The sequence below is a fragment of the Aplidium turbinatum genome, chromosome 17 (assembly GCF_918807975.1).
Source record: "Aplidium turbinatum chromosome 17, kaAplTurb1.1, whole genome shotgun sequence".
NCBI lineage: Eukaryota > Metazoa > Chordata > Ascidiacea > Aplousobranchia > Polyclinidae > Aplidium > Aplidium turbinatum.
Window position 1 is genome coordinate 14,282,137 of NC_137488.1, and position 14,268 is coordinate 14,296,404.

General features: G+C 37.4%; 1 protein-coding gene across 2 annotated transcripts; it reads left to right on the forward strand.

The window, feature by feature from the left end:
* The first annotated feature begins 5,471 nt into the window (after positions 1-5,471).
* On the forward strand, positions 5,472-13,011 carry LOC145786711 (small ribosomal subunit protein mS35-like). Of its 2 annotated transcripts, none has more exons than XM_082598432.1 (7): positions 5,472-5,620; positions 8,752-8,841; positions 9,708-9,903; positions 10,863-10,987; positions 11,403-11,542; positions 12,045-12,227; positions 12,568-13,011. In XM_082598432.1, exons 1-7 carry the CDS (start codon positions 5,521-5,523, stop codon positions 12,844-12,846), a joined length of 1,113 nt encoding a protein of 370 aa, XP_082454558.1. In that variant the 5' UTR covers positions 5,472-5,520; the 3' UTR covers positions 12,847-13,011. The 2 variants fall into 2 exon arrangements, with proteins under 2 accessions (XP_082454558.1, XP_082454559.1); XM_082598433.1 differs by having other exon boundaries at positions 8,752-8,826.
* Positions 13,012-14,268: the final 1,257 nt, after the last annotated feature.

Below are 14,268 nucleotides of genomic sequence, written 5' to 3' on the forward strand. Positions count from 1 at the left end.
TTTTGTTTCGGCATGAGGATTGATTTTACTGCTGACCATTAGCAGCTTTGACTGTTGTTACAGCAATGCTGTATTCATTTTCATCCGGGAGAATGGAAGGACTGAGTGGCGAAAGCGAAATTACACTTGTATCGAATATCGGAAATTATAGGGTAGTTATGATCTTGGTTTAGTACCGTACCATAATTTTTGAAGCTTCTATTGGTGTCTAAGCTATAAATTAAAGTGGGAAAAATTGAATGTCAGTGGAAAAACTTACTGAATGTAAACTCGTCTTCCTTATATGATTAAAAAACAATGATAGATTCTTGTATTTTTTGTACCAAGGTGTACGAGTTTAGAAATGCTGCAGGGGAGTATAAATTTAGAGAAGTTGTTCAATTGGCACTAACAATGTAGCCTATACCAATCAGCAATGCATTACGGTAGTTGAGCGAGCCTTTTCGAGAGTTTCTGCAATCAAAACCAAACTGCGAAATCGTATCGGTCTTCAACTTTTGTCAGCGATTGTGAGGATCAGAACTTTGCTGCAACAATTGGAAAAATGCTGTTTCATTCCCGGTCATCAATGCGGAAGCATGACAGCTCTATATATGAAAATGAAGCTTCAGCAGTTGATGATAGAATTTTGTTGGGTGTTGGTTCTTGGTAGTTCATCTGAGTTGACGGGCTTATGCTATGCATTAGCATCTACTATGGAACCATTTGTATCTTGAATTTGAAAATAGGAATTTGTATGAAGTCTGTATAGCATTGGCTCGTCTAAGTTTTTTTCTATTGAACTATGCTTGATTCAATATTGAACATTGTACTTATTGTATGTTGTATTAATGTATGTATTTTGTATCTACACAATCAGCATGATGGACCAAGATGTTGCTTTGTCCATGACTCTTGGGGGCATGACCAAAAACCCCCCTAGAAAGCCTGCGCCTTCGTTGCTCAACCGTCGACGTCGCGACGGCAAATTGGGCTACTTTTAAGTTGCTTTGGCGCATTTTTGGGCTCTTTTTTAAAAAAAAATCTGGCAACACTGCCTCTCTGCATAGTGTATCCTATAAGAGACTTAGTAAGCGTAGCCTACTTATTAACTTACAGTAGGTTACATCATAAGTTAGTTTGATCACCTGTTATGGCACTTTTCACTTTAAGGCGAGCAATTAAGTGTCCAGCATGACTTGTCATACAGTAGGCCTAACTTACATCTTTCTTTATTCAGCAATAGATAGCCTACTCTTAAATAATTGCCTACTACAAAAAGTGCTCAATGCTAAGCAAAAAACCAAACAGAGCGAATTACATCAAATATAGTTACTATTCTCTGAAACTTCTACGGCCTGTTTCACCCTAAAAGGGGGATCATCAGAAGGTCCTTATTGAAATAGAATATATTCTATAGGGGTGCAACCTAGTTCGTACCCTGAACAGTTCGGACCCTCAGTTCGTACCCTGAAAAGATTGAGAGAAAAAATTAAAAAAAGCCGAAGTCGCTGATCGGAGTTTCCGCAAACAAACTCGAGGGTTAGGGTTAGCGGAAACCGCGGAACTGCGGAAAAATATTTGCGGAAACTGCGATCAGCGAGGGTTAGAGCAGAGCATAGATTACTCGATGATTAGAGTTAGGGTTAGCCGAAACTGCGGTTGGCAAAACTGCTGAAAAATGTTTGCGGAAACTGCGATCAGCGAGGGTTAGGGTTAGAGCATAGATTGCTCTATAGTTAGGGTAAAGGTTAGCGGAAACTGCGGAAAAATGTTTGCGGAAACTGCGATAAGTTAGGGTTAGAGCATAGATTGCTCTATAGTTAGGGTTAGGGTAAAGGTTAGCGGAAACTGCGGAAAAATGTTTTCGGAAACTGCGATCAGCGAGGGTTAGGGTTAGAGCATAGATTAATCTATGGTTAGAGTTAGGGTAAAGGTTAGCGGAAACTGCAGTTAGCGGAATCTACGGAAAATGTTTGCGGAAACTTCGATCAGCGAGGGTTAGGGTTAGAGCATAGATTAGCCTATGGTTAAGGTTAGCGAAAACTGCGATCAGCGACTTCGGCTTTGTGCTATCTTTCTCTCGATCTTTTCAGGGGGAAAATTTTAAAATGTTTGCGGAAACTGCGATCAGCGACTTCCGCTTTTTTTAATTTTTTCTTTCGATCTTTTTAGGGTACGAACTGAGGGTCCGAACTGTTCAGGGTACGAACTAGGTTGCATCCATTCTATAGGCTAGTGTCACAATCAATGTGCAAGGCCTCGCGTCGGGCTGCTTTGCGTCTTGACAGAATGTGCTGTTTTCATTATGGAATTTTGAGCGATATGTTATTATCGGTCAATGACCAGTAGTAACCTTTAATTGTGAAGTCGTTGTTCTGCAACGTAATTCTAAATCATTCTGTATCTGGAACGTTCTGTTGTTTTCACAATTGCCAATATCGTTTGTCATGATGTCACAAGGTTGTTTACGAATGGACCTCTGATTACGAAATCTGTATTATGTAACAGTCCTCTACTCCTACGTGACATTCTTTAGACTTCTTTAAACTTGCTTGTTTATGCCGCTCAATGCTACGTGACCGACGATGAGTTCGTGTGATGCAACACTACGTAACCTTCTCGAAGTTACTAGACCAAACAAACCTTTTATAAATAGTGGTGTAATTTGCGTAATGGATTATTATGGTGATTATTATTGAGTTGGTTATGAGAGTTGTGTTATGAATTGTGGATTGGTAGTTGATGCAGAAATTATTGTTGATTGAGAGTTGAAGTAATCAAATACAAGTAGATGAGAATTGATGCTGATATAATTTCTGATCAAAATTAGAGTTATTTGAGAAGCCGTTCGTTAAAGTCCTTCAAGAAGTTAGATTATCATTCCACTAGTAGAATTATCCCAGTCAGCAAGGGTTCGTGGGGCCCACGTGGGATTTCCATGGGCATTCGTGGGCTTGTGGGCTTAAGGTGAGTTTATCTGATGTTTCCGATTAGGCCCCAAGTGCGCGGCCTACTTCATATTTTTTTCTTTACAACCGATTCCCGACATCTTTTATTGAATTTATCTTAATAAAGTTATCATATCATGAAAATGTATCTGGGAATTTATTTTTATTTCTTGAAATAAACTTTCTGGGCTTTCTGTGGGCATGAAGTGGGCTACTCACCATGATGAAAAATTATAAAATATACGTTTGCACCGGTCCATTATGCTATACTAAAGTGCAATAATCATAAAAATTGAATATATACAACGATACAATGCGACGGCGGTTTACATTTTAATAATGGTTTCATGGTAGGCTGCCCACCCATTAGACGTAGGTGGGCTGCCCACTTGGGACATTTCTGCAAACCGTGGACACATAGGTAGTGGGGCCCACGCAGTACAATGTGGGTAACCCATATGCAGCCCAAGTGGGCCCCACGAACCTTTGCTGACTGGGATTCGACATTTAATTGACTGCTTTTCGGTTATATCCCATTAAACTACGTCATTGAATCTTTCCAAGTCTTTTTCTTGGTAAGAGATAGAAAGAAATCGTGACAGCTAGTAATTATATTTGATGTCTTTCTTTATTCAGATGCATTAATTCACTAGTTCCCAACTCGTTTTTAAGGCGACCCATTTAAAAAAAAATTCAGTTCGGTAAAATCTTGCGACCCAAGCAAATTGTCGTAATATTTTAAAAGCCATACAAGATTGTGTTGCAAACAAACAGCACTACAAAGCAGTAACTTTTTTCGAAAATAATACCGTATGTTTATCAAATCACTATTGAGATAGCTGCGCTGGCTTGCTGTCAGTGAGTTTTTAAAATCGAGGCGTTATTTTGCTTAGGCATAGCCGCATTTCGGCTTTAACTTCCAGCTGGTTTCGCTGTTCAGTTTTCAATACACACATGGCGCTAAATCCAATCTTACAAAGCCAAGTTGTTGCAAATGGAATCTGTTTTTGAATCCCTAATTGTGAAACTGTGAGATACACTTTGTAGGTTACATGGAAGCCCAAAAGTGGATGTTTGCAGAATCTTTGGGGTATTTGTCTTTGAAGAACGCAAAAGAAATACGGTTTGCTACTTCTGTCGTTATGTCCATAAACTGTTCTGCAACATGGGTGGAAAGTTGAGGCAGATCTTTTCCAACAAATGGATCAATTATCCAATCATTTTGGTTATAAAGTGTTAGAGATTCTCCATAGTAGTGCACAAACTTTTTGGCAAACTGTTCCAGGTGTCTAATTATCGTTTGCTTAATATCAACTTCATTGCCGCGAAACAAAGGTGTAACACAGCAAGCGTAACGTAATCCAAAAATTAGAACATTGAACAGAAAGCACTACAACTAAAAGCTACCAGTAACAGCCCTGAAACCAGAAACTAATACGGTAATAATAACGCTATGCTGCATTACACATTAGCCTACTGAAGTCTGAAGTAACTTTTTTTAGTTGCTAGTTACGGTAATCAGTTAAATACCATTGTTGCAACGACTTAAAAAGAAATCCCAATTTTAATTGTAAATGTACTGCATAAATGTACTACAATTGCTGCGCGGAAACAATCGGCCACCCCCACTAGTGGGGAACAAACCGACGATCGATTATGATGATGATGACTGCCGGAGCAATGCAATCACTATTCACAAACACAAAATTTAAGAAGACTGCAAAACAAAGTATATGTGATGCAATTGCCACTGCCAGGGTGTGATTAAGGATGCTTAAAAATCCAGTGCCTTAAATTCCATTGCGAGACACAAGAGTGCGCTTTATGTCTACGGTGTTGCACAGATTCCAGAATTTTAGTGAAACATGAATGTCGAATGTGTGGCATCAAAGAAAGTTTGCGGGAGCTACATGTTCATTGCACTTAGTCTGGATATCCCGGGTGCAACCTAGTTTGTACCCCGAACAGTTTGTACCCTCAATTCGTACCCTGAAAAGATCGAGAGAAAAAATTAAAAAAGCCGAAGTCGCTGATCGCAGTTTCTGCAAACATTTTAAAATTTTCAACCGGAAAAGATCGAAAGAAAAACACAGTTTCCGCAAACAAACAAACTGAAAAGATCGAGACCAGAGAAAAAAATAGAACAAAGCCGAAGTCGCTGATCGGAGTTTCCGCAAACATGTTAAAAGGGTTAAGGTTTAGGCTTTAGGGTTAGGGTTGAGATCGGAGTTTCCGCAAACATTTTAAAATTTCCAGTAATGATCCTGAGAGTTTTTGTTTGTTTGCAGAAACTGCAATCAGCGACTTTGGCTTTTTTGAATTTTTTCTTTTGATCTTTTCAGGGTATGAACTGTTCAGGGTGCAAACTAGGTTGCATCTGGATATCCCAGGCTAGTTTACAAAGCTTTGTGTAAGCTAATTTTGATACAAAACTAACTTCATAAAACTGGAAACATTTGCTTCAATTTGTGACTTTGCAATTAATCCATTAAATATTAACTATTTTATTATTGCTTTAAAACTTGTATTTTTTCAGCATAAACTTTAACATGGTGTATTAATAGACTTGAAGTGTAAAAGAGTGTGAATTATGGAGTGTTTTCTTTCTCATCCAACCGCACTGGTGAGGTTATTTCAGAAATCTAAGGTACATTTGCTGCTTTTTCGCTCAAGTTCAACTGCAATTCAAGGTTTGTTGCTTTGTAGCCGATAGCCCAGAGAATCTTTAATGTTTTATATTTGTAATTATAAACAATAATGTGGACTTAACTGTAATATTGAAATACATTGTTATATTGCTGTCAATCTTAGATTGGTTGCCATTCTATTAGTGATTTAAGATTATGTTATTTAACCACATGATGATAATATACAGTCAGTCGAAATCGGTTAATCTTACATCGGCTAAAAGAATAAATCACTCTATTGCATAACATTGCATAATTCCAAACCATTCCCATGCACTTATGAAGAAAATTCAATGATTAATTGCATAAGGCTTAATCGCATAAATCGGTTTTAAAATTAAATGGGAATTTTTGATTGATCTGTAGAACTGTGTCACTTGACCGCATATTTCCTTTGAAGAAGTGTTAAATTGCTCAAGATTGTCTATGTGTTGTTGTTGCAACACCTTAGTACTGTCAGTCTGCCCTAATAGCTCAGTAGGTTATCGCAACTTCGTGAACAAAGAAGCTTGGCTAAACAAAGAAGATCAAATGGCGTTAGTTCGACTCTTGGGGTGTGCACTTGAGAACGCATTCTAAGGACTGCTCTACATTCAGCGGCACCTAATAGATGTAGTAACAACACTTCTATAATCAGAAACTTCACTCTGTCAATCTTGGTAACCGGCCCTGCATTAAAAGCCTCTACAAATATGCGAAACTACCAGGAATAACCTATCAAGGCTTTGTCAGTCCGCGAATAAAGGTTTGAAACCAACCAACTGTAACAGTAGCTAGAGCTCGACCGATTTATCGGTCAGCCGATATGTATCGGCTGATATCAGGTGCAGCTGATATAATGTATCGGCTATTTTTCGCTGATAAACATCGGCCAGCAAAAGCACACTCAAAACCAGCCATACATGCCTTTAGAAGAAACATAAGTTGTTCAAACGTGCTTGCATAGCACGAACAATTGTTGCGAGAATATAATTTCCCACCCATTCTAGTGCGCGCATCTAGAAAATGTTAATACTGTATCCCTTAGCTTCCATTCAAGCAGGAAAACTTTCGAGTTTTACGTTGCTAAAACGATTGATGACATTGAATCATTGTAACAAAGGTGAATTTTTTGCGAAGAAGGTTTTGATCTCCGAGTGATATTGATAAGTCAAGATTCGTTAAAAAATTAGATCATACTAGTAGGCTATCACAGCAAAATTTGTCAAGGTTTGGTATTAGAGTAAGAAAGAAAAGGCCCAGGAAAAATTAACTTTCGCTCACATGACATGCAAAAATAAACCCAAAGAAGAAAGCCTAGTGAAACTTTGCACAGAAGAAAATAGTAGCGTCATTGTAAAAGTTTTCCGATTCGTGCCTAGAGCATTATGACGCAAGAAGCCACACGACCTCGTTCGGTGGAAGTTAATGAGTTATGCGGCATATTAAGCAGCTACACGGCTATATATATATATAAATATATATCGGCCTAAAAATTTCATAAATATCGGTATCGGCCTGAAAAAGTGATATCGGTCGAGCTCTAACAGGAGCACAACCGCATTCATTCTTACAAACTGTAGATTATCGCATAAACGGTTAAACTGTCTAGCAGTCTGCTTTCAAGCTTTTGAGTAAGATAAACGTTCGGCATTAACATCTATGATACTTGGATAACTGTCAATAAATACGGTTAATCGCATACATCAGTTAATTGCATAGAAAAGCTTGGCAAATTGACTATGCGATTAACCGATTTTCGACTGCGTGTATAACATTTAAATAATGTCACACCTTAGTAAAACCCATCCAACAACGACTGGGCTCAATTATTGAAAGAGAAATGCCAGATGAGCAGGCTGGTTTTAGAAAAGGCAAAGGTACCCGTGACCAAATTGCAAATCTCAGATGGATTATGCAAACCAGCAGGGAGTACGAAAAAGATCTGTACATGTGTTTTATTGATTATTCGAAAGCTTTTGATGTTATCCAACATAACATTCTTTGGAGTAGTCTGAGAGACATGGGAACGCCAATGCACCTGCTGGAACTCATAAGGTCATTGTATGAAAATCAAGAAGCTACAGTTCGAACAGCATACGGAAATACAGCTTGGTTTAAAATTGAAAAAGGAACACGCCAAGGGTGCATTTTATCTCCCTCTCTATTTAATATATATGTACACAGAAATGGTCATGAGGAGAGCAGGGTTGAGTAATTCCAATATAGGAGTGAAAATCGGTGGCAGAATTATAAACAACTTGAGATATGCAGATGACACTACCCTTTTGGCCGAGAACGCACAAGATCTTGAAGACTTAATCATCAAAGTGAAAAAGGAAAGTGAAAGGGCTGGATTGAAACTCAACATCAAAAAAACAAAAATTATAACAACTGGTAAAGCAGATAACATAAACATCAAGATCGAAAATCAAGAAATTGAAACAGTGAATGAATTCATATTTTTAGGCTCAAAAATAAGCTGGGATTCTAATAACTCACCAGAGATAAGGAGAAGAATAGCGCTGGGAAGAAATGCATTTGTTGGAATGAATAGCATTTGGAAGAGCAAGGATATAAAATTAGAAACAAAAAAGAAGCTGATCAAAACTATAATATTCCCAATTGCAACTTACGGATGCGAAACATGGACAATGAACAAAACAGACAGAAGAAAGATTGACGCATTTGAATTGTGGTGTTGGAGAAGGTTACTGCGTGTTCCTTGGACAGCCAAAATAACAAACGAGAAAATTCTTGAACAAATTAAACCGGACATATCCCTAGAAGCTAGAATCGTCAGGCAGAAACTTTCATATTTTGGCCACATAATGAGAAGCAAATCAATGGAAAAAGACATCATGCTTGGTTTGGTGAGCGGAGGAAGAGGAAGGGGGCGCCCGAAAACAAGATGGCTTGACACGATTGTAAATGACAGTGGCATAGGAGTGCATGAATTGAAGGAGGCTGCGTGGGATCGAGAGATGTGGAGAAAGATGACGTATAGAGTGACCGAGAGTCGTAAACGACTGAACGGATTATGATGATGATGACTATACAATACATGATAATAAAGTTTTTGGGAAAGTGTAGTTTCTTATTAAATATAATACTACAATAATAATAAGACACTTAAATTGTTAATTTATGTGCAGAACATGCAGCTTCTGATAAGTCAGCTAATGAGCTTGATTCAACTAAACACGATGAAGATGAAGAACTTTCGAAAGGTGAAGATAAATTCTGTAAGCCTACTCTGAGCATAATAGTAACAATTTATTAGAGTCCTGATTTTGAATGAAAAAATGATAAGGCTATAATTTGTTTTGTTTTTACAGTGATATGATATGATATAGATATCTACCATCTGAGGAACCATAGCTTTTAATGCTATGTCTTCAGAGTCACTAAACAGTAAAGCTTGTATAAATTGTATAGGCAATTCACCTTTTTTGCCATTTTTTCTGTCTGTTGATGCTGAATTTGTCTGTTTTTGGTACATGCGCATTGTGCAAGCTTGCACATTGTGAAAGTAGGCTATAGGCTACGCTTAAGTGCAAAGACTTCATGCTCAGATGAATTAAAAAAACATTACCCTATGAATGAGTCGTAGGACGTAGTAGTTTGTATACCGGTAGTTTCTTTATGTGGTGACTAAACTGTTACTTTTGCTTTTTTTACAATTTCCTTAAGCAATATATTATTATTTGTGTATATTTCCAATTACGAATGGGAAACATAGACAATGAACAAAACAGACAGAAAAATATTGATGCTTTTGAATTATGGTGTTGGAGAAGGATAATACATGTTCCTTGCAATCCTTGGACAGCTGAAGCAACAAGTAAACACATTTTGGCCACATGAAGAAAATATTTATATTCTTGATGAAGGCACGGTGCTGCTGGAAAAATACTCGATCTTTGTTCTATCTTGTTGATTTCACTAATAGCTTGATTAACATAAAAGTGGTCTATACAAAAAATTGCTTTTATAACTTTTAATTGATATAAATAGGCTCAGTGATTGCGTGTGGTGTAAACTGTATAGGTAAATAATAATAGGAAGAAAGGCTGTTATCTGGTATCATAATTGTTGTTTTTTGTTGCAGCTGAACTTGAAAAGAAGATGTTAGCAAAGCCATTTTTACAAAAAGATGTTATGAACCACAAGAAGAAGATTGCTGCATTTAGACAAGCCCAAGAAATTCTGTATCGATATCCACCATATGGCTTGGATTTTGACTGGCCTAGTAAATGGCCAACTCAGCAACCTTTTAATCCTTACATAGTGCCATTACCCATCCGGTAACTCTTGCACTAAAACACTTGTTTATGGATTACTGTAATACTTAATTTTATTTATAAGTAATTATAAATTTATATTTCTAAAGCATTGATTTCATACATCATACGTAATGCTGTTATGTATGGATTGTATGTTTTCTTGTCTGTAAGAGTTATTTTGCTGGCATACTTGTCTATAACAAAATGCGACTCTCGTCACTGAAGTGGTCTGTTCGCTGTTTCAATTAGAGTGATGTTTTACACTTTATTTTTATTTATTTATTTGCAATCAGACTCAAAGTCCATAGAATTCAAATTTTTAACAGTCATCACACAAAATATCAGACTAGCACAACATCAAGCAGGCTACATCAAACAACGTACAAAATACTGTTGTAGTGAATATAAAATGTAGAATTAAAATAGTAATCAGAAGACATAATATTGCGCAAAAGTGGATTAATTGATCTTTTGCAACGTTCTACAAATGCATAGCAATTTTTTCTTAATAGAGCATCAAATGTTAACACGTCGTTCTGTACCTGATACACTCTAGCACTGTCGCATCTCGACAACTTGTGGATAATTCTGTACGAGTCGTTGTAAGCAACTCGTATGCGATTTAAAGTAGAAGTTTTATAGTTACACCATAGCTGCGAACCATACATTGGCATACAATATGATTGGTACATTACATTTTTAACTTGCTTTTTAACTTGCTCTCTTGCTTAGGCACATTTTGGTCATATGAAAGTTTTCAGTTGTATATGTATAGTCTCGAAACTTACAATCAATTCTATTGTAGCAGACCAATGAGATGATATTTGATTTTCCATCTTTTACCCCCTTTTTGTGTTGTAATGAAATCTTATTGAAACCTGTTTTGTTACTTGATTTCATATAATCATAAAATAAAAAGTAAACTCTCCTTTAAACCTAAATCATTCCTGTGTTATCGGCACGCTTGTTGACTTTTACAGGATGGGATATGCACAAAACAAATGTGTCATGCCTGACAAGTTTCGGAACTTAGAACTTATGAAAGTACAAAATTTTCTTCATTTGACCCCTCCAGCTATAGAGAGACATTGCAAGGCACTGAAAAGTAAGAAGTGTATTTTACAGAACATGTGTTACTTTCATTTCAAAAAGGTTAAGCATTTTTTTCTTCAACGAGATTTCATCAAACACGTAATTTTTATGACAACATGCTCAACACCGATATCATTTCTGGCCGCGCAATTTTGTCTGACGCATATTTGTAGTTATATAATAACATTTATTTTACACCAGTTGGGTGCAAAATAACGTCACTAAAAGTCTCCATAATTGGCGATTTTCAGTCATCTGTCGCATTTCTTTCTGGCTGTGCTCTACAAGAGACCGAACCGTTCGTGTGAAAGTTAGTGCTGGTCTTACTTGGTTTCGTTTGCAGTTATGTATATTACATATACTGTACACTACACAGTGATGCATATTTATAACGTGCTGTCAAGTATATACGTCTTTATTTTATACAGAGTTTTGCACACCTTTTCCCTCCAACCTAAAGTCCGATGAAGCATGCGAGAAAGCCTTTCCTCTCGAATCGCACTCTGTTGATTATTTTGTTTCAAACAGTAGCGTAAAAGATAACCGTGCTAGGACTGTCACAAAAAAAGTAAGTAATAATCTCTTTCACAGTTTTTTGTTGTTGCAAATTGTGCTACTATAGGTTTTTCAAAAGCTCTAAAAACACACCTTACAAGCGTTAGGGAATGCTAGCGCTCTTGAGCATAACATAGTTGCCTTAACGATAAATTTCCAACAGTTTTCAGTCTAAACGCTAAAGCTTAGGGCTGAGAAAAAACCACTGTCAAGTGTTCTAAATATAAGGGAATGATCTTGAACTTGTGCAATCGGAAAAGAATAACTTTATTTGCCAGTCAGATTCTATAATAATGTGTAAGACGCTTATTTTACAAACATATAGAAGCGATTAATACGCTCAATGTTGAACAATTTAATCTGATTAGCCAGGAGCAGCGATAGACCATTTGGTCATAGAATAGGCTTTGATGTTTTCTGTGTAGTTTACGCCTACTCACGTACTCAGTGCTGGATATTGTGTTTTTGGGTAAATCAACGGTAATTCAGAACTTAATCACCTGGGCTACACGCAGGTTCGTCTCAGCAGTCTTGTTCTCAATGCGCATGCGCGACGAAAATTGATCCAACTCCTCGGCGACAAGCGCTACGATCGCACGACAGACATTGCAACAATCGTTGTTCAGCGATGTCCCACGCGAAAGCAGAACAGTGACTTCATTGATTACGTGCTGACAGCCTTGTACTTCGAATCTTGGGTACGTCTGAAGAGTCTTCTGCCGAGTGTACTTTCCTTCTTACTCATATTAATAGCTTACAAGTTTGCGAGACTTTGCGTACACTTAGATAGATGCTGTAAGTTGAATTAAAAATCTATAAACATTGTTTTATTAAACAATCAATTACACAGACGATGTTTGAGATTTGAAACTTCTTTGACTTCTATTCTAACTTCTGTTGATGCTAGCTCAATAAGCTCATACATTGGTGTGATTTTGCGTACACGTGGATGTATTAGTTCAATGAAAAAGCCATACGCTAGTTACAAGCAATCAATCTCACGGTTTTTATGACGGCAACGATATTTTTCTTTTGCAGGCTAAAGAAAAGTGGGAATCTGCTGAATGCATGAATGACCATGACGGTTACTATTGGTGGGAAGGCAGTGTTTCACACAAAAATTTTAAAAACATATTTGGCGACAGTGACGACGGTTCCAGTGATAGACCGGAGGTTGAAAACTATCGTCAAGCCGTGACTGATATAAAACTTGAACCTGCACCTACTATCTTGGGAAAAGTGACGGACGAAAGAGAAAAATTGATAAATAACTACAAACAGGCGGTGTTAAAATTGTTTAATTTAAAACCATTGTAATGAATGTTTTCAACATCTGTTCGCTGCTGCGGTAATTCCGTGTTTGGTCTTACAGTAGACCTAACAGACACATAAAGTTATACTTCACAGTATCGTCAAAGCTGCGGTTTGAAGTTCTTGGTGTTGCAAGAGAAAACGTTTTGTATTAAATTTAAATTCAGTTTTCGCTTCGTTCGATCGTCTGCAGCTTAGGCTCGGAGCTAAGTTACTTGTTGAAAACCTTCTGATTTTATTTCGATATAAATTAAAAGCTTGCCAGACCCCTACAATCTCGACATCCTGGAAATAAGATCTAAAAAAATACTGTAAGAAAAAAAAGCTTGCAAACAGACTAAAGTCACTTATATTCTTAATTTTTACGCATTCATGTATGGCCACTACGGGATGGCCGTATGCTTCAAGTTTTATATTTGGGCTTTATTTTTTCTGGTCTGCTTCGAAATACGAGTGTGTTAACAGTAGAACTCGGTTAATCCGGATTCGATTTGACCGGCGATTCCATCCGGATTAGGCGAAGATCCGGATTAACCGATGACGGTTTTATCAAGCCTGACGTTACCTAGATAGAAGGGTATCGGTAAAAATCACCGAAATTGAACGCATTAGTGTGGTCATCTGCCATTTCCGAGACGCACGATCACCACATTAGCGACCCAGTGATAGAGTTCTTTTGAAATGCAGTATGCATGCAAAATGAATGTATTTGTAGACTCTGCGTCTAACGCAAGAACACACTCGCAAAAGTTACATCTTCAGACATGCGTGTCGGAATAATCTGTAGTCACTCCAAACTTTTGAAAACAGTTACCGAAGACGAGTTTCTATGGAAAACTTACAAAAAATCACGGTCAAACAAAGTAATCACGGGCAAATCCGGATAAAGCGATAAAGAAAGCGCAACTTTTGTCCGGATTAGGCGAAGATCCGGATTAAATAATCCGGATAATCCAAAGCTGTTTCTCAAGAAAAAGATTACAAATCATTTGTACTTCCAGTTTTATCCGGATTAGGCGAAGATCCGGATTAACCGAGTTCTACTGCATTTCAATTCTTGTGATTTTTTTTAAACTTTCTTGGAACAAACGAGTGGTTTTCTACTACTTTCCTCGTGTGTGCAATTAATGAGTTTGTTCCTACTCTATAGCACACACATGGTATGTGCCGTTTAAAGCCCTTTGTTGGGAGCACGTGTAGGCTACTGTCGTTTCTGTGGCCTTTTTAGAGTTTTTTTCCCGCTAAAAGGGACAAAAAACATAGCTAAGTCGCGAAGGGTAATCCTAAGTCACCTACAAACAAGTAGGAATTCTACTGGGAAATTTCTGGCTCTTTGAGAGTTGCAAAGGGGAGTTTTGGCAAAAGATCTTCACAGTTTCGTGAAATGAAGACAACCCTGCTATTCTAACTTCTAAAATCTAAACTTTA

Bases quoted from the DNA above. Each gene is read 5' to 3' on its own strand.
- LOC145786711 (XM_082598432.1), top strand. From the start codon at position 5,521: ATGGAGTGTTTTCTTTCTCATCCAACCGCACTGGTGAGGTTATTTCAG. The intron at 8,842-9,707 runs GTAAGCCTACTC...TTTTTGTTGCAG, and splicing joins GAAAGGTGAAGATAAATTCT to CTGAACTTGAAAAGAAGATG. The intron at 10,988-11,402 runs GTAAGAAGTGTA...TATTTTATACAG, and splicing joins ACATTGCAAGGCACTGAAAA to AGTTTTGCACACCTTTTCCC.